Source organism: Oncorhynchus kisutch, linkage group LG17 (assembly GCF_002021735.2).
Source record: "Oncorhynchus kisutch isolate 150728-3 linkage group LG17, Okis_V2, whole genome shotgun sequence".
NCBI lineage: Eukaryota > Metazoa > Chordata > Actinopteri > Salmoniformes > Salmonidae > Oncorhynchus > Oncorhynchus kisutch.
In genome coordinates this window covers 53034648-53055364 of record NC_034190.2, presented here as the reverse complement: position 1 = coordinate 53055364, position 20717 = coordinate 53034648, and the positions used below count along the sequence as shown (strand labels likewise).

Sequence of the window (20717 nt, the reverse complement as noted above, 5' to 3'; positions counted from 1 at the left end):
TGCTTAGGCTAATGTTGTATTCTTACCTTATGAAAGATTCCACCCGCAGACTATTCCAATCTTTCTGTGATATTACTTTTGCTGTAGTCCACAAAAGTCGTGGTCAGTCCTTACATTCCGAATTGAGGAACGACACCGGCGACCGTTAACATCAATCCTACAGTGTGATTTCGAAAATGAACGGGCAGATTTGAAACAGTATCAGCACAGCTGTACGTGGCCATTATTGTAGCGTGCGCGTCCTTTGTCCTATTTGGAGAAAATAACGTATATTTGACGGCTGGCGGTGCACACCACTAATGGAGTGTCATAACTACAAAAATGAGTCATAAGAAATTATATTGCTCGTAAATTTCCCCATTTAATTAAGGCCACAATGCTCCATATCACATAGGATGTAGGCCTACCCGCCGCTAAGAGAGGCAGTAACTGAACGATATCTGATTGCGCCGCTGGATGGATGTGGCATGCTTAGTTCCCTGTGGCAGTGGGAGTAAACCGCAATAATAAGAAATAATTTATTGGGACAATATCATTTTCTTGGTTGTCGTCTCCTCTGTGCTTAGCCTATATTTGTAACATCTATACAATACATTATTGATGCGTAATTTCAACTACCCACTTTTTTTCTTTCCTCTGATTGAATATTATTATTTGACTCAGAGGAGAAAAGACTCCTAAGATCTATTTTGATCCAGATGTCATTGCAAAAACATTAGAACTATACTGAACAAAAATACAAACGCAACATATAATTTCAAACATTTTACTGAGTTATAGTTCATATAAGGAAATCAGTCAATTGAAATGAATTCATTAGGGCCTAATCTATGGATTTCACATGACTATGGAATACAGATATGCATCTGTTGGTCACAGATATCTTAAAAAAGGCATGACAATTGGGCCCCAAGATCTCATCACAGTATCTCTGTGCATTCAAATTGCCATCGATAAATGCAATTGTGTTCGTTGTCCGTAGTTTATGCCTGCCCATACCATAACCCCCCGCCACCATGGGGCACTCTGTTCACAACGTTAACATCCGCAAACCGCTGTCCCACACGATGCCATACACGTGGCCTGCGGTTGTGAGGCCGGCTGGATGTACTGACAGATTCTCTTAAACAATGTTGGAGGAGGCTTATGGTTAGAGAAATTAACATAAAATTATCTGGCAACAGCTCGGGTAGACATTCATGCCGTTAGCATGGCAATTGCATGCTCCTTCAAAACTTGAGACATCTGTGGCATAACTGCACATTTGAGAGTGGCCTTTCATTTTACCAAGCACAAGGTGCACTTGTGTAATGATCATGTTGTTTAATCAGCTTCCTGATTTGCAACACCTGTCAGATGGCAAAGGAGAAATGCTTACTAGCAGGGATGTAAACAAATTTGTGCACATGAAACATGGGACTAACACTTTACATGTTTCGTTTATATTTTTGTTCAGTGTACATTGTAATGCTGGAGAACACAAGTTGACCCGGATGCTACATTTTATGCATGTGTGGTTGCACCGGCAGTGAAATTTATTTTCGTCAAATTGAAGCTATACTGGACAAGGCTTTGCATCGATAGCTGAGTAACGACGTGAATTAGGAATATACTATATCCTAGTATATCGTAGCGCAAATGGATACAAAAGATAAATTATTTTCAGCTTGAGGGACTTGGGATATCCTTCCGCCTGGCGAGATATAAATATCAGAGTAATTCCGTACCATGGGTGTGATGCGCGTGCCCCCTATAAATACCTGGGTGCATAGCGTTACTTTCTCTTTTCTTCCCTCGGCTACACAATAGAGTGAGAAGTGGATGAAGGCTCTGTAGATTAGTTTTTGTTGAGTGTGTAGAGTATACTCTATTCTGGGAAGAGCTTAACCCTCCCAGGAGTGCTCTGCGGTGTTTTGTCGTCAGTTAGGATTTTTCTTACAGGTCGACACTGTGCTACGAAGTAGAGTGAACGGGTTGGGCCAACCTGTTCACGGCACTAGGCTCAGTTGTTATGTCTGTCCGCATGTTAGCCTCCTGGCTAATTGCGTTACCTGTTGCTTGTTAGCTTCAGCTGGGAGCTAGTCTCTTCTCTGGAGATTGAGGCTGGGTACCGCACCTACCCAGGATAGGGGAAACTCTGTGTGTTATCTAGCTCTAGCTAAACACAGTTGCTCTCCAGAAGTAGGACTCATGATTGCTGAGTCGCACCTTAATTTCCAGGCTTCGCATCCTAGCTAGCATACTCTCTTGCTGGCTTGAGCTGCGGCTGTTGCATTTAGAGCATGTGCGCCTCTGTAATCTCGCAAGAGTTGGCCAGTCTGTTCTCAGGACATCACCTCACACAGTCTGTTACTGTGTCAGTTGAGTTTGGCTCCTCACATCCATACATTTTGGACATTGTGAGTGGAATTTCTCGAATGTATTCTGATATCCATAGAATATATTATTACTTAATTCACATATTTCCCTCAGAGCAGAACTACTTTAAGACCATTATCTGGTCTATAAGACACATCTGTATTTCTGCTTATGTCTAGACGAGGAGAAGATTATCCATGCCATACTTTTGCAATAAATGCAATGCTGGCTTGCATGTTTTGTGCTACTCTTGGCCGACGCCTATGTGATGCACGATTAGCTATGATGAAGGAGACAAATGCTAGAGGCTCCAGGAGCAGTCTCAAGCATAACAACCCTCCCCAGCGGTGGGCCCTCCCACCAAGCAGTCCAAGAAGGACAGGGGACCTACTCTGGATGAGTTGGAGGCCCAGGCAGCCTCTCTGTTTTGCTCTCTCTGCCCGACAGGATCCGTTGAAGACTTAAGTCAGGATCCTGATGCTATCTCCATCCTTGTTGGTAATGACCTAGACTAAGGATGGGCCACCTCAGTCATCCTGATGGGTGTGGCCCCGGTATCGGCCTCTTCTCCCAACCCCATCGGGAAAAGTGGTAGGAGCTTGTGGAGTGCCCCTGGGAGCTGGATACAGTCCTACAGGGGTACAAACTCCAGTCCCAATGCCGGCCACCATCATTCAGTGGGGTTTGGTCAACTCAGCAGCCGACTCCTTGAAAAGAGAAGCTCTCCAACTGGAGATTGCCTCCCTGCTGGAGAAGAATGCAATCAGACAAATCGAACCATCAGAACAGCACAGTGAGTTCTATGGAGTATATTTCCTAGTCCCCAAGAAAGATGCTGGCTTTCGCCCCGTCCTGGACTTGAGGCCTCTCAACCATCCCGCATCCTACAGGCTATCAACCCAGGCCAGTGGTTCACCACTCTCGACCTAAAAGAGGCCTACTTCCACGTACCGATCCACCCGGCTCACAGGAAGTTCCTGCGCTTTGCATTCAACGGCGTTGAATACAAAGTGGGCCTTCTACACCTGCAGAGGTGGTTCAATGCTCAGGGTTTACATTCCAAGGAACAAAGGTATTGTCACCTGACTGTATCTAAGGAATGTGCAGGAGCACTGGCAAGGTGGCGATCCCTGAAATTCCTTCCAGGCAGGAAACGCTTGGGCAGAGTCCATCGGAGGGAACTGGTTCAAACAGACGCCTCCTTGTCAGGCTGTGGAGCAGTATTGAGGGGGAGGGCAGCCAGCAGGACATGGAGCCCTAGCTGGTCCAAACTCCACATGAACACTCCAACTAGCTCTGCTAAATTTTCTCCCAAACATAAACCACCATGGGGGTCTGGGTTCCATCTGCCTACACCAGATGGCACATACCCTTCTGCTGTGGTTACAGAAGAATCTGGCCTCACTAAGAGCTGTACACCTCCCAGGGATCCTGAACACTGCAGTGGACATGCTGTCCAGGGAAGGTCCTCCGGAAGGCGAGTGGCGACTACATCCCCGAATAGTGAGTCGCATGTAGGGACTATTTGGGGAAACGGAGGTGGATCTGTCTGCCTCAGAGAGGAACACACAGTTCCCCCTCTGGTTCTCGATAACCAACCCCCACACGAGTGTCCGAGGAAGAGGCTATACGCCTTCCCCTCCAATCCCGCTGATTCCAGCGACTCTGGACAGAATCGGGAAAGCGGGCCACCAGGACCTTCTGATTGCCCCGAGATTGCCGAGATGCCACTGGTTCAGCACAATACTGTCAATCCTAGCAGGGAGAGCATGGGAACTACTGTACCTTGGAGACCGGACCTATTGTCACAGGCGGAGGGCACATTGTGGCATCTGAAACTCTCCCTCCTACAGCTGTGGGCCTGGCCCGCTGAACAGCAAAAATGGTCTGGTTTAGATCTTGAACCCTCTGTAGTTAACATCTTACAGAGTGCCAGGGCCCCGTGCACCACATCAACCTATGACACAAGGTCGAGCGTGTTCTGCCAGTGGTGTGGGGAGCAGGGGGTTGCTCCAGAATCTTGCGGCATAAAAACTGTGCTCCTGTTCTTGAGATCTTTGTTTGATGCTGGCAGGGCTGCATCCACACTTAAGGTATACACAGCAGCCATTTCAGCATGTCATGATAAAGAGCAGGATGGTCCACTTGGCAGCCATCCGCTCATGGCAATATTTCTTAACGGAGTCTGTAGATTACGCCCCTCAAGAGCCCCCTCAGTTCCCAAATGGGATTTGGATCTGATTCTGGAGTACTATCTAGACCTCCCTTTGAACCGTTAGACGCTATAGACTTGAAACATCTCTCTTAAGACTGTTTCTGGTGGCCATCGCCTCTACCAAGAGGGTTGGCGAGCTCCATGCTTTATATGTTAGTAATGGATGTTATCGCCTGGGCCCGGGTAAGGCGAGCGTTATTCTGCGGCCTAATCCTGCCTTCCTACCAATGGTCCTGCCCCCCGGTCACGACAACAGGGAATTTGTGCTAACAGCATTGTCCACCTCCATGCCCCACTCATGATGTTGATCTACGTGCTCTGTGTCTTGTGAGATCCCTAAACACATACGTGGAGCGGACGTTGGAATACAGGGTAAGCCTCTCTCAAACCAACGGTTGTCAACGGTTGTCACATTGGATTGTTCACACTATCCTGCAAGCATGTAGCCTAGCTGGCCACCCAGTGCCATCTTCTATTGTAGCACACCACTAGGGGAGTTGTCACCCCCTGGGCACTGCTTAAGGAAGTCCCCCTCTCTGACATACAGTATGTGCGGCTGCTAGCTGGGCGCCCCCCAGTACCTATGCATGTTCTTACCAGGAGAATGTGGTTGACCCTCACAGTGTGAGCTCAGCTGTGCTTGGTGCTGTATCGGACACTTATGGTGATGTGTGTTGCTCTAGGCAGTGACCTACGCAAACAGACTTACTTTGGTATTGTCATCCTATTGCGTGACTAGCATAGTCTCTCAAGCGAAATAGAACAAAGGTTACTCATGTAACCACGGTTCTATGAGCTAGGGACAATGCTAGTCCAGATGTCGGTAACCTTGTATCCTCGTGAAGTGTCTTGAGGAAGTGATGCCACCCATGGCACAGAATTACTCTGATGTTAATATCTCTACTCATCCTGCCGCCACTCATTGAGTGACACGCATAGTCCTTAGCTCATAGAAGCATGACACCCTCATATTTATCAATAGTTTTTTGTCCTCAGCCACTTGTTCTCCAATAATATTCTTTATGCTTCTTCTCGCGGTCCCTTGTCGCTGACATTATTGCACTTGTTACGTGACACATAAGACTTCTTTCCTGGTGGTTCTGCATGAATGGGTTTCCCTCCTTGGGGCTCAGATTGTAGGCTAGTGAGAAATACTAATAAACATAGCTACATGACAACCATGAGAACAGAGATTAAATAGTTGGGCAGCATTATACAAATCAAGTGAAGTTATGTCATCCTTGGCAGAGAATATCCTTTTTCCATCTCAAAGTTGCACAATGTACTGCAGTGCATACAGGGCCTGACATCTTTTTGTGGGCCCGTTATGCATTTAAACTGATGTCCAACCTGCGATGTGCAGTATGCACTGTAGGCTACTTGAAGACTGAAGGTGAGGCTACATCTTCCAGCTAAGAGGTAACCATGCTGGAAAGCACAATCTGGAAATCAAATATTCTATAGTGTGAATCAGGCAAGAGGATCTCTACTCACCTTTACAATTATTTTATTTCATTTCATTTGATTATTTTCTTGGGGGTGAGACAATGTCCTACGCAACAAATTGGACAGTGTTACCTAGTGTTGATTTTTCAGTGTAACATTTCTGGTGTTGATTCAGAGTTACAAATGAACTTTGTAAGTGTTAAATTAACACTCATTGGTGTAAGAGAACCCCAGTGTTGGTGTTAATAACCAGAGTTGGAACAAACATTATCATATTTGCCAGCATGCTCAAATGTAGGTTGATTTTTACAATTGTTTGTTTCAATGTAAATGTTTTTGCATTTACATTGATGAATTAGTCTTATGCTACTCAAATATAAATAAGATAAACTTTTCTAAATGAATCCAATCTCTTACTTGGACTTATTACACCCATTACTGAAATGGTTGTTCCAGTTTAAATGCTTTAGGTAGTCTCATATCTTAGTCTTGTCAACGCTGGAAATCATTCTGAATGCAGGTTGTGGGTGACTAAAAACTCCAAATGTTGGATATCTCCACTCTGGATTCCAATAGAAATTACACATCACTTTGCAAACCAGCATAATGTGTACATTCTGATTGTGTTAAGAAATGTCATTTTTATGTTACATATTCAATTAGAATCTCACTTGGTGAAGGCCACAGGATTGAAAATGAACGAATGCAACAACCATGTCTTTGTCACTAACAAATACAGTCATGAGTGGTAACTCACAATTCACTTGAAAGGCAAGGTGTACTGGAAAATATGCAAATAAGGCTTTACACTAAGCAAATTATAAATTTAACATTGAAACGTGTGGACCCATAGACACGTTTAAAGGAAAACTCCACCCCAAAACAATCTTTTGGTATGTAACTATATCATTTCATATTGTGTTTCCAAGATAGCTCATGAAAAAGGATTTGGGACCTTATTTTGAGGGCCTCTACATTAGGCCTATAATCCGATCTGAAAGACCATGCAAACATGCATTCAACATCAAATATAACATTTCAAATGTTATCCCACCCATACACCACAATTAGCAACAAGGTCACGGGAGGCAACCTATAGCCATTGCATGCATTGCCTTACATGTATTGTCTCAATCACGTGCTGGTGTCCATAGCAATGTATTGTGTTAGGTGATTGTGGGCTCCACGTGACATGCTTGTAAGGAGTAGCATTAATGAGCATCTGTACTGTAACAACATCTCAGGATGGAAATATTCCATTAATTGAGCACCCCAAGCCACTTCAGATGAGCTGAGTAACTATTTGGCTGTGTGTAACATCCATACCAAATATTCATCATTCTGAGATCATTCCCACGCCGGAGGATATTCAAAGTGAAAGAAAAAAACTAATAATGTAGTACTACTGTGTGTGTGTGTGTGTGTGTGTGTGTGGTCTTGTTCTTCTATCCTCGAGGGGACCTGAAATCCTCCAAAGTCCTTGTGGGGACATTTCCCACGTCTCCACGAGGAAAAAGGCTATTTTAAGTTTAGGGGTTAGATTTATGGTTAGGATTATAATTAGAGTCTGAGTTAAGGATTATGGGTTAAGATTACGGTTAAGGCTAGGGAAGATTTGGAATGGAAATCAATTTTAGGTCAATTCTCAATCAATTCTTCATTGTGGCTTAACAAACTGGCATCCCAGCATCCCATCTATCCATAGTAGTAGATACTATTGATTTAATATAAGGAGACCAGTGAGCTTTGATCACTGGATGAGCACACTGCAAGGGTATCACAGGTCATGTATGAGAACAGAGAGAGAGAGAGAGATGGAGAGATAGTGAGAGAGGGATAGAGAGAGAGATGGAGGGATAGCGATAGAGATGGAGAGAGATAGGGAGAAAGACAGAGCAGGGCTCTTTCCTGTGTGACGCTTCGTGACCTGGAAGTAAAGTGACAGAAGGCATCCCCGCCCACTGTGTCTGCAGGGCAACACAGGGCTGCCCGTCTCCCACCTCCTGTGTGGGCTCAGCCAACCTCCCTCAGCAGTCCTACTGTACACACCAGCATTGACTACTTTGGGAACACATTTGAAGGTCTGCTTATTAAGTTCAGAGGTCAGTAGAAGCAATAACAATAACAACACAAATCTACATGACTTCAGGTCGAATCTAAACTAGTCTGTGCTTGTGTTTGTGAAGACACTTTTCCGTTTCTGGCAGCAAAGAATTCTTAAAGCATGACCCTTTAAGCAGCTGTACACTCACTACCCTGCTGACAAAACTGGCATAGAGCAGCATAGCTTGGTCCAGCATAGGTGCTGGTGTTGCTGGGGACCAGCCTTCACTGTGTTGTCGTGGTGACCAGGCTTCACTGTGTTGTCGTGGTGACCAGGCTTCGCTGTGCTTTCCTGTTGACCTGCCGTTGCTGTGTTTTCGTGGTCCCTTCGCTGCGTTTTTGTGGTGACCAGCCCTCGCTGTGCCTTGCTGTTGACCAGCATAAGCTGATCCCCAGCAAAACCAGCATCAAGTCACATCATGCTGGCTTGCAAAGTTATGTTTAATTCCTATTGGAATGCAGCCAGAGTGGGGATATCTAACAATTTGAACTTTATTTCACAGAAATATGCATTCAGAATGACTGCCAGGGTTAGAAAGGAAAATAAGTGTGACTACTCAAACCATCTAAACTGGATCAACCATTTCAATAACAGGTGCAATAAGTCCAACTAACAAATTGGATTAGTTTACACAAATGTATGTTATTTATCTTTGTGTACAACAAACAAAGAAGATAATGAAACAAACAATCCTAAAAATCAACTGCAATAGAGCATGCTGGGAAATATGATATTGCTTAACCAGCTAGTGTCTGACCATGCTAGATCAGCATGGACCAGCTTGGTCACCAGCATAAGCTGGTGTGTGTCCAAAAAACACTGAAGGCTGATCACCAGTGTCCAAAACACAGTGAAGGCTGGTCACCAGTGTCCAAAACACAGCGGAGACTGATCACCAGTGTCTAAAACACAGAGAAGGCTGGACACAAGTGTCCAAAACACAGCGAAGACTGATCACCAGTGTCCAAAACATAGTGAAGGCTGGTCACCAGCAAAACCTGCTAGACCATGCTGGTAAACCAGCATAACCAGCTCGACTATGCTAGTCAGACCAGCATCTGACCAGCACTGACCAGCATAGACCAGAAAATACCAGCATGAAATGTATGCTGTTTTCTTTTCTTCAACAGGGTGCATGGGATTGGTTCATTTAACTCACTCTTTTTCCAGTGGCAGCATCTCGTATTTCTAGGTTTGTGTTCTTCCTCTGGCTCTCAAAGAGTAGGCCAATATACCCTTGTTATTTATCTTCTAGTTTATTTTTCTCCAACAGCAAGTTGCCTCTAACAGTATGCCTATGAGTAGACTTGGACTGTTGGCCACAGTATACAGCATACCAGAGTTTTAACATTCAAGAGCTTATTTGTTTTTACATGAACCTTGTGGATGTTAGCTAGATAGGCTGCATTTCTATTCATCATTTAGCGGTCGTTTGGCCCTGCCATCAGTGAACACCTTAGTGATCGTGACTCTCCCCACTATGCACAGTGGGTGGAACCTATAAAACAGGCCGGGAGCCAGCGTTGATGAAACCAGATTGCTCTCTCTTTTTCTCTCTCTCTCCTCCGGATCGTTTATTCCCTCCATCCCTCCCTCCTAATGGGTTTCCTCCCGTCATTGTGGATAATTCGTCTTCCAAATAGCCTTGTCAGTCTCCACATTGGGTAAGAGCGCGAGGCGGCCGCAAACCCCCTAAGGCTGGGATGTTGGAAACACGTCCGGGGCCGTACGAAGGAGGAGGAGGAAACGACCTGAGACACAGTCTTTATGAAACAGGTTAGGCTATAGAATATAGATACACTCCGCAAAGGAGCAGTGGTGTCATGTACTTAAGTAAAAATACTTTAAAGTACTACTTAAGTCGTTTTTTGTGGTATTTGTACTTTACCATTTTACTTCACTACATTCCTAAATAAAATAATGTACATTTTCCTTGACACCCAAATGTACTCGTTACACTCATCAAGAGAACATCCCTGGTCATCCCTAATGCCTCTGATCTGGTAGACTCATTAAACACAAATGCTTCGTTTGTAAATGATGTCTTGAGTGTTGGAGTGTGCCACTGGTTATCCATCAATAAGAAAATACAAATAAATCGTGCCGTCTGGTTTGCTTTAATATAAAGAATTTGAAATGATTTATACTTTTACTTTTGATACTTAAATACATTTTAGCAATTCCATTTACTTTTGATACTTAACTATATTTAAAAACAAATACTTTTAGACTTTTACTCAAGTAGTATTTTACTGGGTGACTTTCACTTTTACTTGAGTCATTTTCTATTAGGGTATCTTTACTTTTACTCAAGTATGACAATTGAGTACTTTTTCCACCACTGCAAAGGAGTGCCAGTATGCATCTTATTTGTATTGTTGGGAGTGAGGAACAAGGATGAGGGGAAGTGAGGATGGACAGTGAGATATACTCACAAGACGAAGTAGTTGAAGTAGTTAATAGAAGGCGTGTACTCAATGCGTTTCAGTACATTGAAAGTTGCTCATTACTACTTTAAACGGAACTGTCTCAGTAAATACAGCATTTTTTTTTTTAAATTCAATAATCAAAATGATACTAGTTTGCTCTCCACTATCTGGTTAAGGAGTTGCAGGCCTGGTTGTGTGTATAGCCTACGTGGTATATTAGCAGTGTTATTGAACAGGCCAAATACTTTCCCCCCCATCTGAGATAAAACTCTGTCTACAACCCCCTTTCCTCTCCTCATATTCCCTCTTCCTACTCTATCCTTCATTAAGGATAAAAATAAAATGCCCCCCCCCCCCCTAATTTCATTTTCAATGGGAAAATTAAAAGCACACAGCTGTGAAGACAATAACCTTCGGGAGTCCAATGACACACTGTCTTGCTGTGTAACCTTACGCCTGTTTAAATAGTAGGAAATACTATCTCAAACAGCCATATAGATACTAGCCCAAAATGGGAAAACTATACTACTATACTTTTGATGGCTTTAAGCAGTGGTTAACAACCTTGGCTCATGTTTGTTATACATTTTCTTGATTTAGATGGTGTCTCCTATTAGTTGCATCTTTACCGTAGCAGGCAGGTGACTAGGTGAAAGGAAATCTAAGACCAGGGACTTCATCTTCTGAATGTAGAGTTGCCTCGGGATCCCCATTTGGATATTTGAATAGCTGTTGATCTATGTTCATTTAGCTAGGGATGTTGGTTGGTCCCGGAGGCAACAATCTACGTGCCAGAGGTCTGTCGTGTTGCATGGAAACACACACACACATGAATGCATGCACACACACACACACACACACACACAAGCATGCACGCACACAGGCTAAAATGTCGTACAGTCCTATCAACACATCAGGCAACTGGAGAATCCCTGCATCTATCGAGAGAGAGCGAAAGAGAGGGAAAGACAGAGAGAGAGAGAGAGAGAGAGAGAGAGAGAGAGAGAGAGAGAGAGAGAGAGAGAGAGAGAGAGAAAGAGGGAGAGATGAAGAGAAAGACCGTGAAACAGTGGAGAGCGAGAGTAGGGAGCCAGATTAAGGGTTGTTCCACCTCAAGAAGCACAAGAAAGAGGATTTTGACACCCGCCATCTCAGAGTGTGCTGAAATTGTTTCTGTAGTTAAAAACAAATAAGATTGTCATTCCTGAAACATTATTTTGTTGAAATATAATTGGATCTTTGGACCATAATGAATTGCTTTTATGCACAACTGGCTTGACCACACAATTTATTGCTATTGGCTTTCTACCTAAAGTGGCAAAGAAAATATTGTGATCCATTTAATTGAGACCAGCAAAATTAATATAAGGGTGTGGCAGCAGCAGGAATAGCGGCACCTAGTGGACAAAACCTGTTACTTTCAAACAAATGTATGAAAAAGAATGCAAGAGACTTCAATGGCAGATTTCTCTGAATAGGGGAAAAAAATATCAGATTCACAGGTTACATGGGATGAAGAAGCAATACTCCAAGCCACAGCTCCATACTACTTGTCAGACATAGAGAACGGATACTGCAAACTGGTTGTTGGGGTGGGATTGGCGTGGGGTGTGGGGGGGTCCGTGGGTGGCTTTTTACCATTTTATTGGATTCCTCATGTCTTACTCAATGGTAGAAAGAAGTTTGCTCCAAATTGGATGTTGTGTACTATAATTATTGGATATTATATGAATCCTATCATTAAAAAGGGCCAATTTGGTTGCAATAAGTTAGCTTAATTAGCTCAAATAAAAATGCAACAAAATAATGTTGCAAGGAACGCTAATGTTATCTGTTTCTAACTACCAAAACAATTCCTGAACAATCTGAGATGGTGGGTGTCATGTCTTGCTGAAATGACAAGAGAGCGAGTGAGTGAGAGAGGGAAGGAGCAGAGTCATAGCCCCCGAGCCAAGGACTGATTTCTGTGTGAACGACAGAATGCATAAAATATGTTTAGTGGATGCCCTCTCAGCCAAGGCAAGCCCGGGCCTAGGACATCAGTGAGCAAGCAAAGGACAGACAGAAACATCTGGCTACCATGTACAGTATTTATTTACTTTAAATGTATTTATCAATGCATATACAGACCCATAACTTTGCACACAGACTGATCGTCTTTAGCCTTCTTAAATAAAAATCTTTGACGATAAAATAAAGATACATATGTATCTCCTTTCTTTTACATACACATATAGACACTTTGGTGTGCAGCAATGAAACTTACATTAAAAAGTCAAGAAGAGTATGATGAATTTTTTCAAGTCATACATTTTTTCAAGTCAGACCCCATCAATTTTTGTTTTAGTTTTAGTAATAAGATAGGGAAGTTTTCCATCTAAGTGCTGTGGGTTGGATGATGGAGTATTCCGGGTTGTGGTGTCATTGTTGGCGCTCCTTGTCTGCCAGTCTCTTTGCCTTATTCTGGAGATATCGCATTTTGCCATCCTCAAAACGCCTCTGCTCCCCATCTCCTTCAAGCTGTGGAAAGAGAAAGGCGGCCATTTTTAGTACAGTTTCACCCAGATCAACATACACTTACACACACCGTGTCTTTGAGCCCCATCCACACTCACTTCTGTCAAGTCTTTTAAACCCCTGTCGACACTATTGTTGCGTGGGACTATTTTCTTCAGCCGCGCTGCACTTGGCTGCATCATGGGAAGACTTGGTCGCTGGCTGCACAGTGTTAATGAAGCTGCCTGGCAACCTCATGACAACCTCACGACTAACACAACAATTACAGCAGTGTCAAATATCCTTACATGGTACTGTTTCATCGCTAGGATGTTGCTTCCATCCACTCACAGTGTATAGTGACAGGGACACTATCAATATGTGTGTGTGTGTGTGTGCATGTGACCTATTTCCCTGCATTCCCTGTCTGCTGTGAACATACACACCAACAAAACGCAAATCCTGTCACTTCACTCAGGCTGGTGCACAAGGCAAGCCAGGGTGACACATTGATGGATGGATGCACCCATCACACATGCCTCACTCGTACTGAAGCATATTTCCCCAAACATTTCTAGCATGAGTTCCACTGGAATATTGTGTGGCTCTGATGTTATGCTCACTACACATTGGAGCGATTTCAGTACCATTTCTATGTGAAACTGAAGCAATTTCAGTTTGTATAAGCAAGTATAATATGTTCTGATAAGGCTGATAATATGTTGTCTCTCCATGTATCAAAATGTTCTCCCGAGTGGCGCAGCGGTCTAAGGCACTACATCTCAATACTAGAGGCATCACTACAGACCCTGGTTCGATTTCAGGCTGTATCACAACCGTCTGTAGTTGGAAGTCCCATAGGGCGGCGCACAATTGGCCCAGTGTCGTTCGGGTTAGGGTTTGGCCGGTGTAGGCCGTCATTGGAAATAAGAATGTGTTCTTAACTGACTTTCCTAGTTAAATAAAGGCTAAATAAAATATCAAGTCCACTGGTTGTGTAATGAGTGAGTAATGTTGAATAGAATGTGTGGGTTACTATAAAGTTCATAAAGGTGTTACAGGTGTTCATGTCAGGGGTTATAAACAGTTCTAATAATAAATCATCATGTTTCATCTGTAGAGTGCAAGTTCTGAATGCCTATACGCTGTGCACTTCTTTCAAATTGTATCACCTAACTGTTCATGTCATGACACATAGAATCTCACACTGCAAGCTCTGAATACAAAATCAATTAACAGCCTGAAACAACCAGTTGCAACCATGGCTGTTGGCACACATACGCATGCACAAACTCGTGCACACATAGACACACACAAACATACCGTGGGCAAAACTGTGCAATTTCCCATGACTCTGCATATTTGTGCACCTGTTGACAGATGGCATCTCAACCTTATGGCACACCGTGGATTCACCACATCCAGCTACAGGGTCCTTAGCCATGACAAACCCATCTTCACATAACTATTAATCAGCGGGTGGCGGTGGCCCAGTGGTCAAAGCCGCTGCCCTTGGAACTTATGAATCAGGGCTCACGTCACACGGGTTCAAAGCTGACCCATGGCTTTTATTGTACACTTCCTCCTCCTACTTATTCTGTCCCCTGTACTAACTGTCATATCCAATAGACAAGATATGGTCCGGTCCATAGAATGATTACTGACTCAGCTCCCAGGTACCTATCAAATATAAATGTAAGTGTCTATCTGGTAAGAACACCTTTTGATATACCGGCGCTGTTGAGTGGAACAAACTACCACAGCAACTCAAAGCAACGCCGGCCATAACTTCATTTAAAAAGAATGTCAAAAGCTGGCTAATGATCGAGCAATAGAAAACAACTGTTGATGTCTGTATACAATGCTCCAGGCTATGACAATGTCTTCCTGTTCTTTGTTTTGTTATGTGTTACACAGTACCAGTCAAAAGTTTGGACACACCCACTCATTCAAGGGTTTTTCTATATTTTTACTATTTTCTACATTGTAGAATAATAGTGAAGACATCAACACTATGAAATAACACATATGGAATCAAGTTGTAACCAGAAAAGTGTTAAACAAATCAAAATATATTATATATTTGAGATTCTTCAAAGTAGCCACCCTTTGCCTTGATGACAGCTTTGCACGTTCTTGGCATTCTCTCAACCAGCTTAATGAATGGGATGCATTTCAATTAACAGGTGTGCCTTGTTAAAAGTTAAGTTGTGGAATTTCTTTCCTTCTTAATGCGTTTGAGCCAATCAGTGTTGTGACAAGGTAGGGGTGGTATACAGAAGATAGCCCTATTTGGTAAAAGACCAAGTCCATATTATGTCAAGAACAGCTCAAATAAGCAAAGAGAAATGACAGTCCATCATTACTTTCAGACATGAAGGTCAGTCAATACGGAACATTTCAAGAACTTTGAAAGTTTCCTCAAGTTCAGTTGCAAAAACCAACAAGCGCTATGATGAAACTGGCTCTCATGAGGACCGTCACAGGAAAGGAAAACCCAGAGTTACCTCTGCTGCAGAGGATAAGGTCATTAGAGGTACCAGCACCTCAAAAATTGCAGCCCAAATAAATGCTTCACAGACTTCAAGTAACATACACATCTCAACATCAACTGTTCAGAGGAGACTGCGTGAATCAGGCCTTTGTCGTCGAATTGCTGCAAAGAAACCACTACTAAAGGACACCAATAATAAGAGACTTGCTTGGACCAAGAAACACGAGCAATGGACATTAGACCTGTGGAAATCTGTCCTTTAGGTCTGACTAGTCCAATATTATTATTTTTTTGGTTCCAACCATCGTGTCTTTGTGAGACGCAGAGTAGGTGAACGGATTATCTCTGCATGTGTGGTTCCCACCATGAATGGAGGAGATGTGATTGTGTGGGGGTACTTTGCTTGTGGCTGTCTGTAATTTATTTAGAATTCAAGGTGCACTTAACCAGCATGGCTACCACAGCATTCTGCAGCGATACGCCATCCCATCTGGTTTGCACTTAGTGGTACCATATATATCATTTATTTTTTCAACAGGACAATGACCCAACACACCTCCAGGCTGCGTAAGGGCTATTTGACCAAGAAGGAGAGCGGTGGAGTGATGCATCAGATGACCTGGCCTCCACAATCACCCGACCTCAACCCAATTGAAAGGGTTTGGGATGAGTTGGACCACAGAGTGAAGGAAAAGCAGCCAACAAGTGGTCAGCATATGTGGGAACTCCTTCAAGACTACTTCTGGGGCGGCAGCGTAGCCTAGTGGTTAGAGTGTTGGACTAGTAACCGCAAGGTTGCAAGTTCAAACCCCTGAGCTGACAAGGTACAAATCTGTTGTTCTGCCCCTGAACAGGCAGTTAACCCACTGTTCCTAGGCTGTCATTGAAAATAAAAATGTGTTCTTAACTGACTTGCCTAGTTAAATAAAATAAAAATACTGTTGGAAAAGCATTCCAGATGAAGATGGTTGAGAGAACGCCAAGAGTGTGCAAAGTGGTCATCAAGGCAAAGGGTGGCTACTTTGAAGAATCTTTGTTTAACACTTTTTTGGTTACTACTTGATTCAATATGTGTTATTTCATAGTTTTGATGTCTTCACTATTATTCTACAATAGTAAAAAATAAAGAAAAACCATTGAATGTGTGGGTGTGTCCAAACCTTTGACTGGTACTGTATAACACAGAACAGGAAGACATTGTCATAGCCTGGAGCATTGTATATAGACATCAACAGTTGTTTTCTATTGCTGTGAGTAGGTGTATCCAAACTTTTGACTGGTATTGTCCCGACCGTTGTATAAATAAGTGGACCAAGGCGCAGCGTGAGTAGAGTTCAACATTTTATTAATAGTGAAACTTCCAAAAACAACAAAGATAAAACGATCGTGCAATACGTAGCGCACATAGGCACTAATACGAAACAATATCCCACATCGCAGGTGGGAAAAAGGACAAACTAAGTATGATCCCCAATTAGAGGCAACGATAATCAGCTGCCTCCAATTGTGAACCATACTCACACACCAACATAGAAACACAATACCTAGAACCCCCCTAGTCATGCCCTGACCTAAAACACCATAGAGAACCCCGAGGGCTCTCTATGGTCAGGGCGTGACAGGTACTGTATGTGTAATTATCCACCGCCATTGTTGCAACCCCTATTACCATTCTGTTCAAACTCTCTTTCGTATCGTCCAAGATCCCTAAAGATTGGAAAGCTGCCGTGGTCATCCCCCTCTTCAAAGGGGGTGACACTCTAGACCCAAACTGTTACAGACCTATATCCATCCTGTCCTGCCTTTCTAAAATCTTTGAAAGCCCAGTTAACAAACAGATCACTGACCATTTCGAATCCCACCGTACCTTCACAGCTGTGCAATCAGGTTTCCGAGCTGGTCACGGGTGCACCTCAGCCACGTTCAAGGTACTAAACCATATCATAACCTCCATCGATAAAAGACAGTACTGTGCAGCCGTCTTCATCGACCTGGCCAAGGCTTTCGACTCTGTCAATGGCTTTTCTGGCTTTCGACTTCTTATCGGCAGACTCAACAGCCTTGGTTTCTCAAATGACTGCCTCGCCTGGTTCACCAACTACTTCTCAGATAGATTTCAGTGTGTCAATTGTGTGTCAGTGTGCCTGTTGTCCGGACCTCTGGTAGTCTCTATGGGGGTACCACAGGGTTCAATTCTCGGGCCGACTCATTTCTCTGTATATATCGATGTCGCTCTTGCTGCGGGTGATTCCCTGAGCCACCTCTACGCAGACGACACCATTCTGCAAACATCTGGCCTTTCTTTGGACACTGTCTTAACACTGCCTTCCGTAGCCTCCAACTGGTCTTAAACGCTAGTAAAACTAAATGCATGCTTCTGAACCGATCGCATCCCGCACTCGCCCACCAGACTAGCATCACTACTCTGGACGGTTCTGACTTAGAATACACGGACAACTACAAATACCTAGATGTCTGGCAAGACTGTAAACTCTCCTTCCAGACTCATATTAAACATCTCCAATCCAAAATTAAATCTAGAAACGGCTTCATATTTCACAAAAAAACCACTTTCACTCACACTGCCAAACATACCCTCGTAAAACTGACTATCCTAACGATCCTCGACTTTAGCGATGTCATTTACAAAATATGCCTCCAACACTCTACTCAGCAAACTGGATGCAGATAAATCACAGTTCCATCCGTTTTCTCACCAAAGCCCCATATACCACCCACCACTGCGACCTGTATGCTCTCGTCGGCTGGCCCTCGCTTCATATTCGTCAGATCCACTGGCTCCAGGTCATCTATAAGTCTCTGCTAGGTAAAGGTCGCCTTATCTCAGCTCACTGGTCACCATAACAACACCCACCCGTAGCACGCACTCCAGCAGGTACAGTGGGGCAAAAAAGTATTTAGTCAGCCAACAATTGTGCAAGTTCTCCCACTTAAAAAGATGAGAGAGGCCTGTATTTTTCATCATAGGTACACTTCAACTATGACAGACAAAATGAGAAAACAAAATCCAGAAAATCACATTGTAGGATTTTTTATGAATTTATTTGCAAATTATGGTGGAAAATAAGTATTTGGTCAATAACAAAAGTTATTGAGTATTGAGTTATCTCAATACTTTGTTATATACCCTTTGTTGGCAATGACAGAGGTCAAACATTTTCTGTAAGTCTTCACAAGGTTTTCACACACTGTTGCTGGTATTTTGGCCCATTCCTCCATGCAGATCTCCTCTAGAGCAGTGATGTTTTGGGGCTGTTGCTGGGCAACAAGGACTTTCAACTCCCTCCAAAGATTTTCTATGGGGTTGAGATCTGGAGAATGGCTAGGCCACTCCAGGACCTTGAAATGCTTCTTATGAAGCCACTCCTTTGTTGCCCGGGCGGTGTGTTTGGGATCATTGTCATGCTGAAAGACCCAGCCACATTTCATCTTCAATGCCCTTGCTGACGGTAGGCTTTGTTACTTTGGTCCCAGCTCTCTGCAGGTCATTAACTAGGTCCCCCCGTGTGGTTCTGGGATTTTTGCTCACCGTTCTTGTGATCATTTTGACCCCACGGGGTGAGATCTTGCGTGGAGCCCCAGATCGAGGGAGATTATCAGTGGTATTGTGTCTTCCATTTCCTAATAATTGCTCCCACAGTTGATTTCTTCAAACCAAGCTGTTTACCTATTGCAGATTCAGTCTTCCCAGCCTGGTGCAGGTCTACAATTTTGTTTCTAGTGTCCTTTGACAGCTCTTTGGTCTTGGCCATAGTGGAGTTTGGAGTGTGACTGTTTGAGGTTGTGGACAGGTGTCTTTTATACTGATAACAAGTTCAAACAGGTGCCATTAATACAGGTAACGAGTGGAGGACAGAGGAGCCTCTTAAAGAAGAAGTTACAGGTCTGTGAGAGCCAGAAATCTTGCTTGTTTGTAGGTGACCAAATACTTATTTTCCACCATAATTTGCAAATAAATTCATAAAAAATCCTACAATGTGATTTTCTGGATTTTTTCTTCTCATTTTGTCTGTCATAATTGACGTGTACCTATGATGAAACTTACAGGCCTCTCTCATCTTTTTAAGTGGGAGTACTTGCACAATTGGTGGCTGACTAAATACTTTTTTGCCCCACTGTAACAAGTGCTGAAACAGGCAACTACACATAGACAGAAGCGCACAGTGTCTCTGGGTTGTCTTTAAATCAGGGATAATATTGGTATTCTTAAAAAAAACAACTTTTGGCAGCCATTGGTGGCCAACGTATTTTCTCCAGGTGATCTCTCGTTAAACCATATGAGCTCAAATCCCCCGCACAGCTGATCACAATTGAAACCATTACTGATCACTGTACTACTGCTCTCTAAAGCATTTATCTGTGTTAAATTCTACTCCTGCTTTCCTCCAAAATCTTTCAAGAGTTTTCAACCTCCACAGGATTTGATTATCTCTGGTATAAATTAAACCTACTCATTGAGCCAGACTAATGTCACGTCCTGACCTTAGTTCCTTTTATATGTCTCTATTTTAGTTTGGTCAGGGCGTGAGTTGGGGTGGGCATTCTATGTTTTGTTCTTGTGTTTAGATTTCTATGTGTTTGATCTGGTATGGTTCCCAATCAGAGGCAGCAGTCAATTGTTGTCTCTCATTGAGAACCATACTTAGGAAGCCTGTTTTCCCACTTGTTTGTGGGTGGTTATTTTCCGTTTCAGTGTTTTCACCATACGGCACTGTTTCGGTTTTCCCTTTATTCTCTTGTTCGTTTGTATTCAGTGTATTAAAGTTATCATGGACACGTACCACTCTGCATTTTGGTCTATTCCTTCTTCCACCAACGAAAATTGTTACAACTAAGCATAGATTTAACCATTCGACAATCATTCTGTGCAACTGAAATCAAATATTTCCTAGTTTACCACGGCAAATCTACTGTGGCAATTTACCCTACACATTTAATGAATTGAAAACTCATGTTGGTGTACTTACTTTTTAATTTACGCAATTAACATAATCCATAAATAGAAATGTGTCTTAACATTTACATGTACCTACACTTGTAGGTTATTTCACACGACTACTGCACCACACACACTGCAAAGGTGAATCTGTATTGCAATAAAGAGGAAAACATGATCCTATATTAGCCAGCAGTTAGTGTAACATGGACATGGTG

The 20717-nt window shown here is 43.2% G+C and overlaps 1 protein-coding gene across 8 annotated transcripts in view; it reads right to left on the bottom strand.

Annotated features, from left to right (window-relative positions):
- Positions 1-12628: 12628 nt before the first annotated feature.
- The window catches only part of acot7 (acyl-CoA thioesterase 7), a 71983-nt gene continuing 63894 nt past the window's right edge, over positions 12629-20717 (bottom strand). For all 8 annotated transcript variants that reach the window (XM_031794061.1, XM_031794063.1, XM_031794060.1 and 5 more), the window contains one exon: positions 12629-13072. In XM_031794061.1, the coding sequence (XP_031649921.1) occupies positions 12974-13072 (99 nt within the window). In that variant the 3' untranslated portion in view covers positions 12629-12973. The remainder of the gene's footprint in view (positions 13073-20717) is intronic.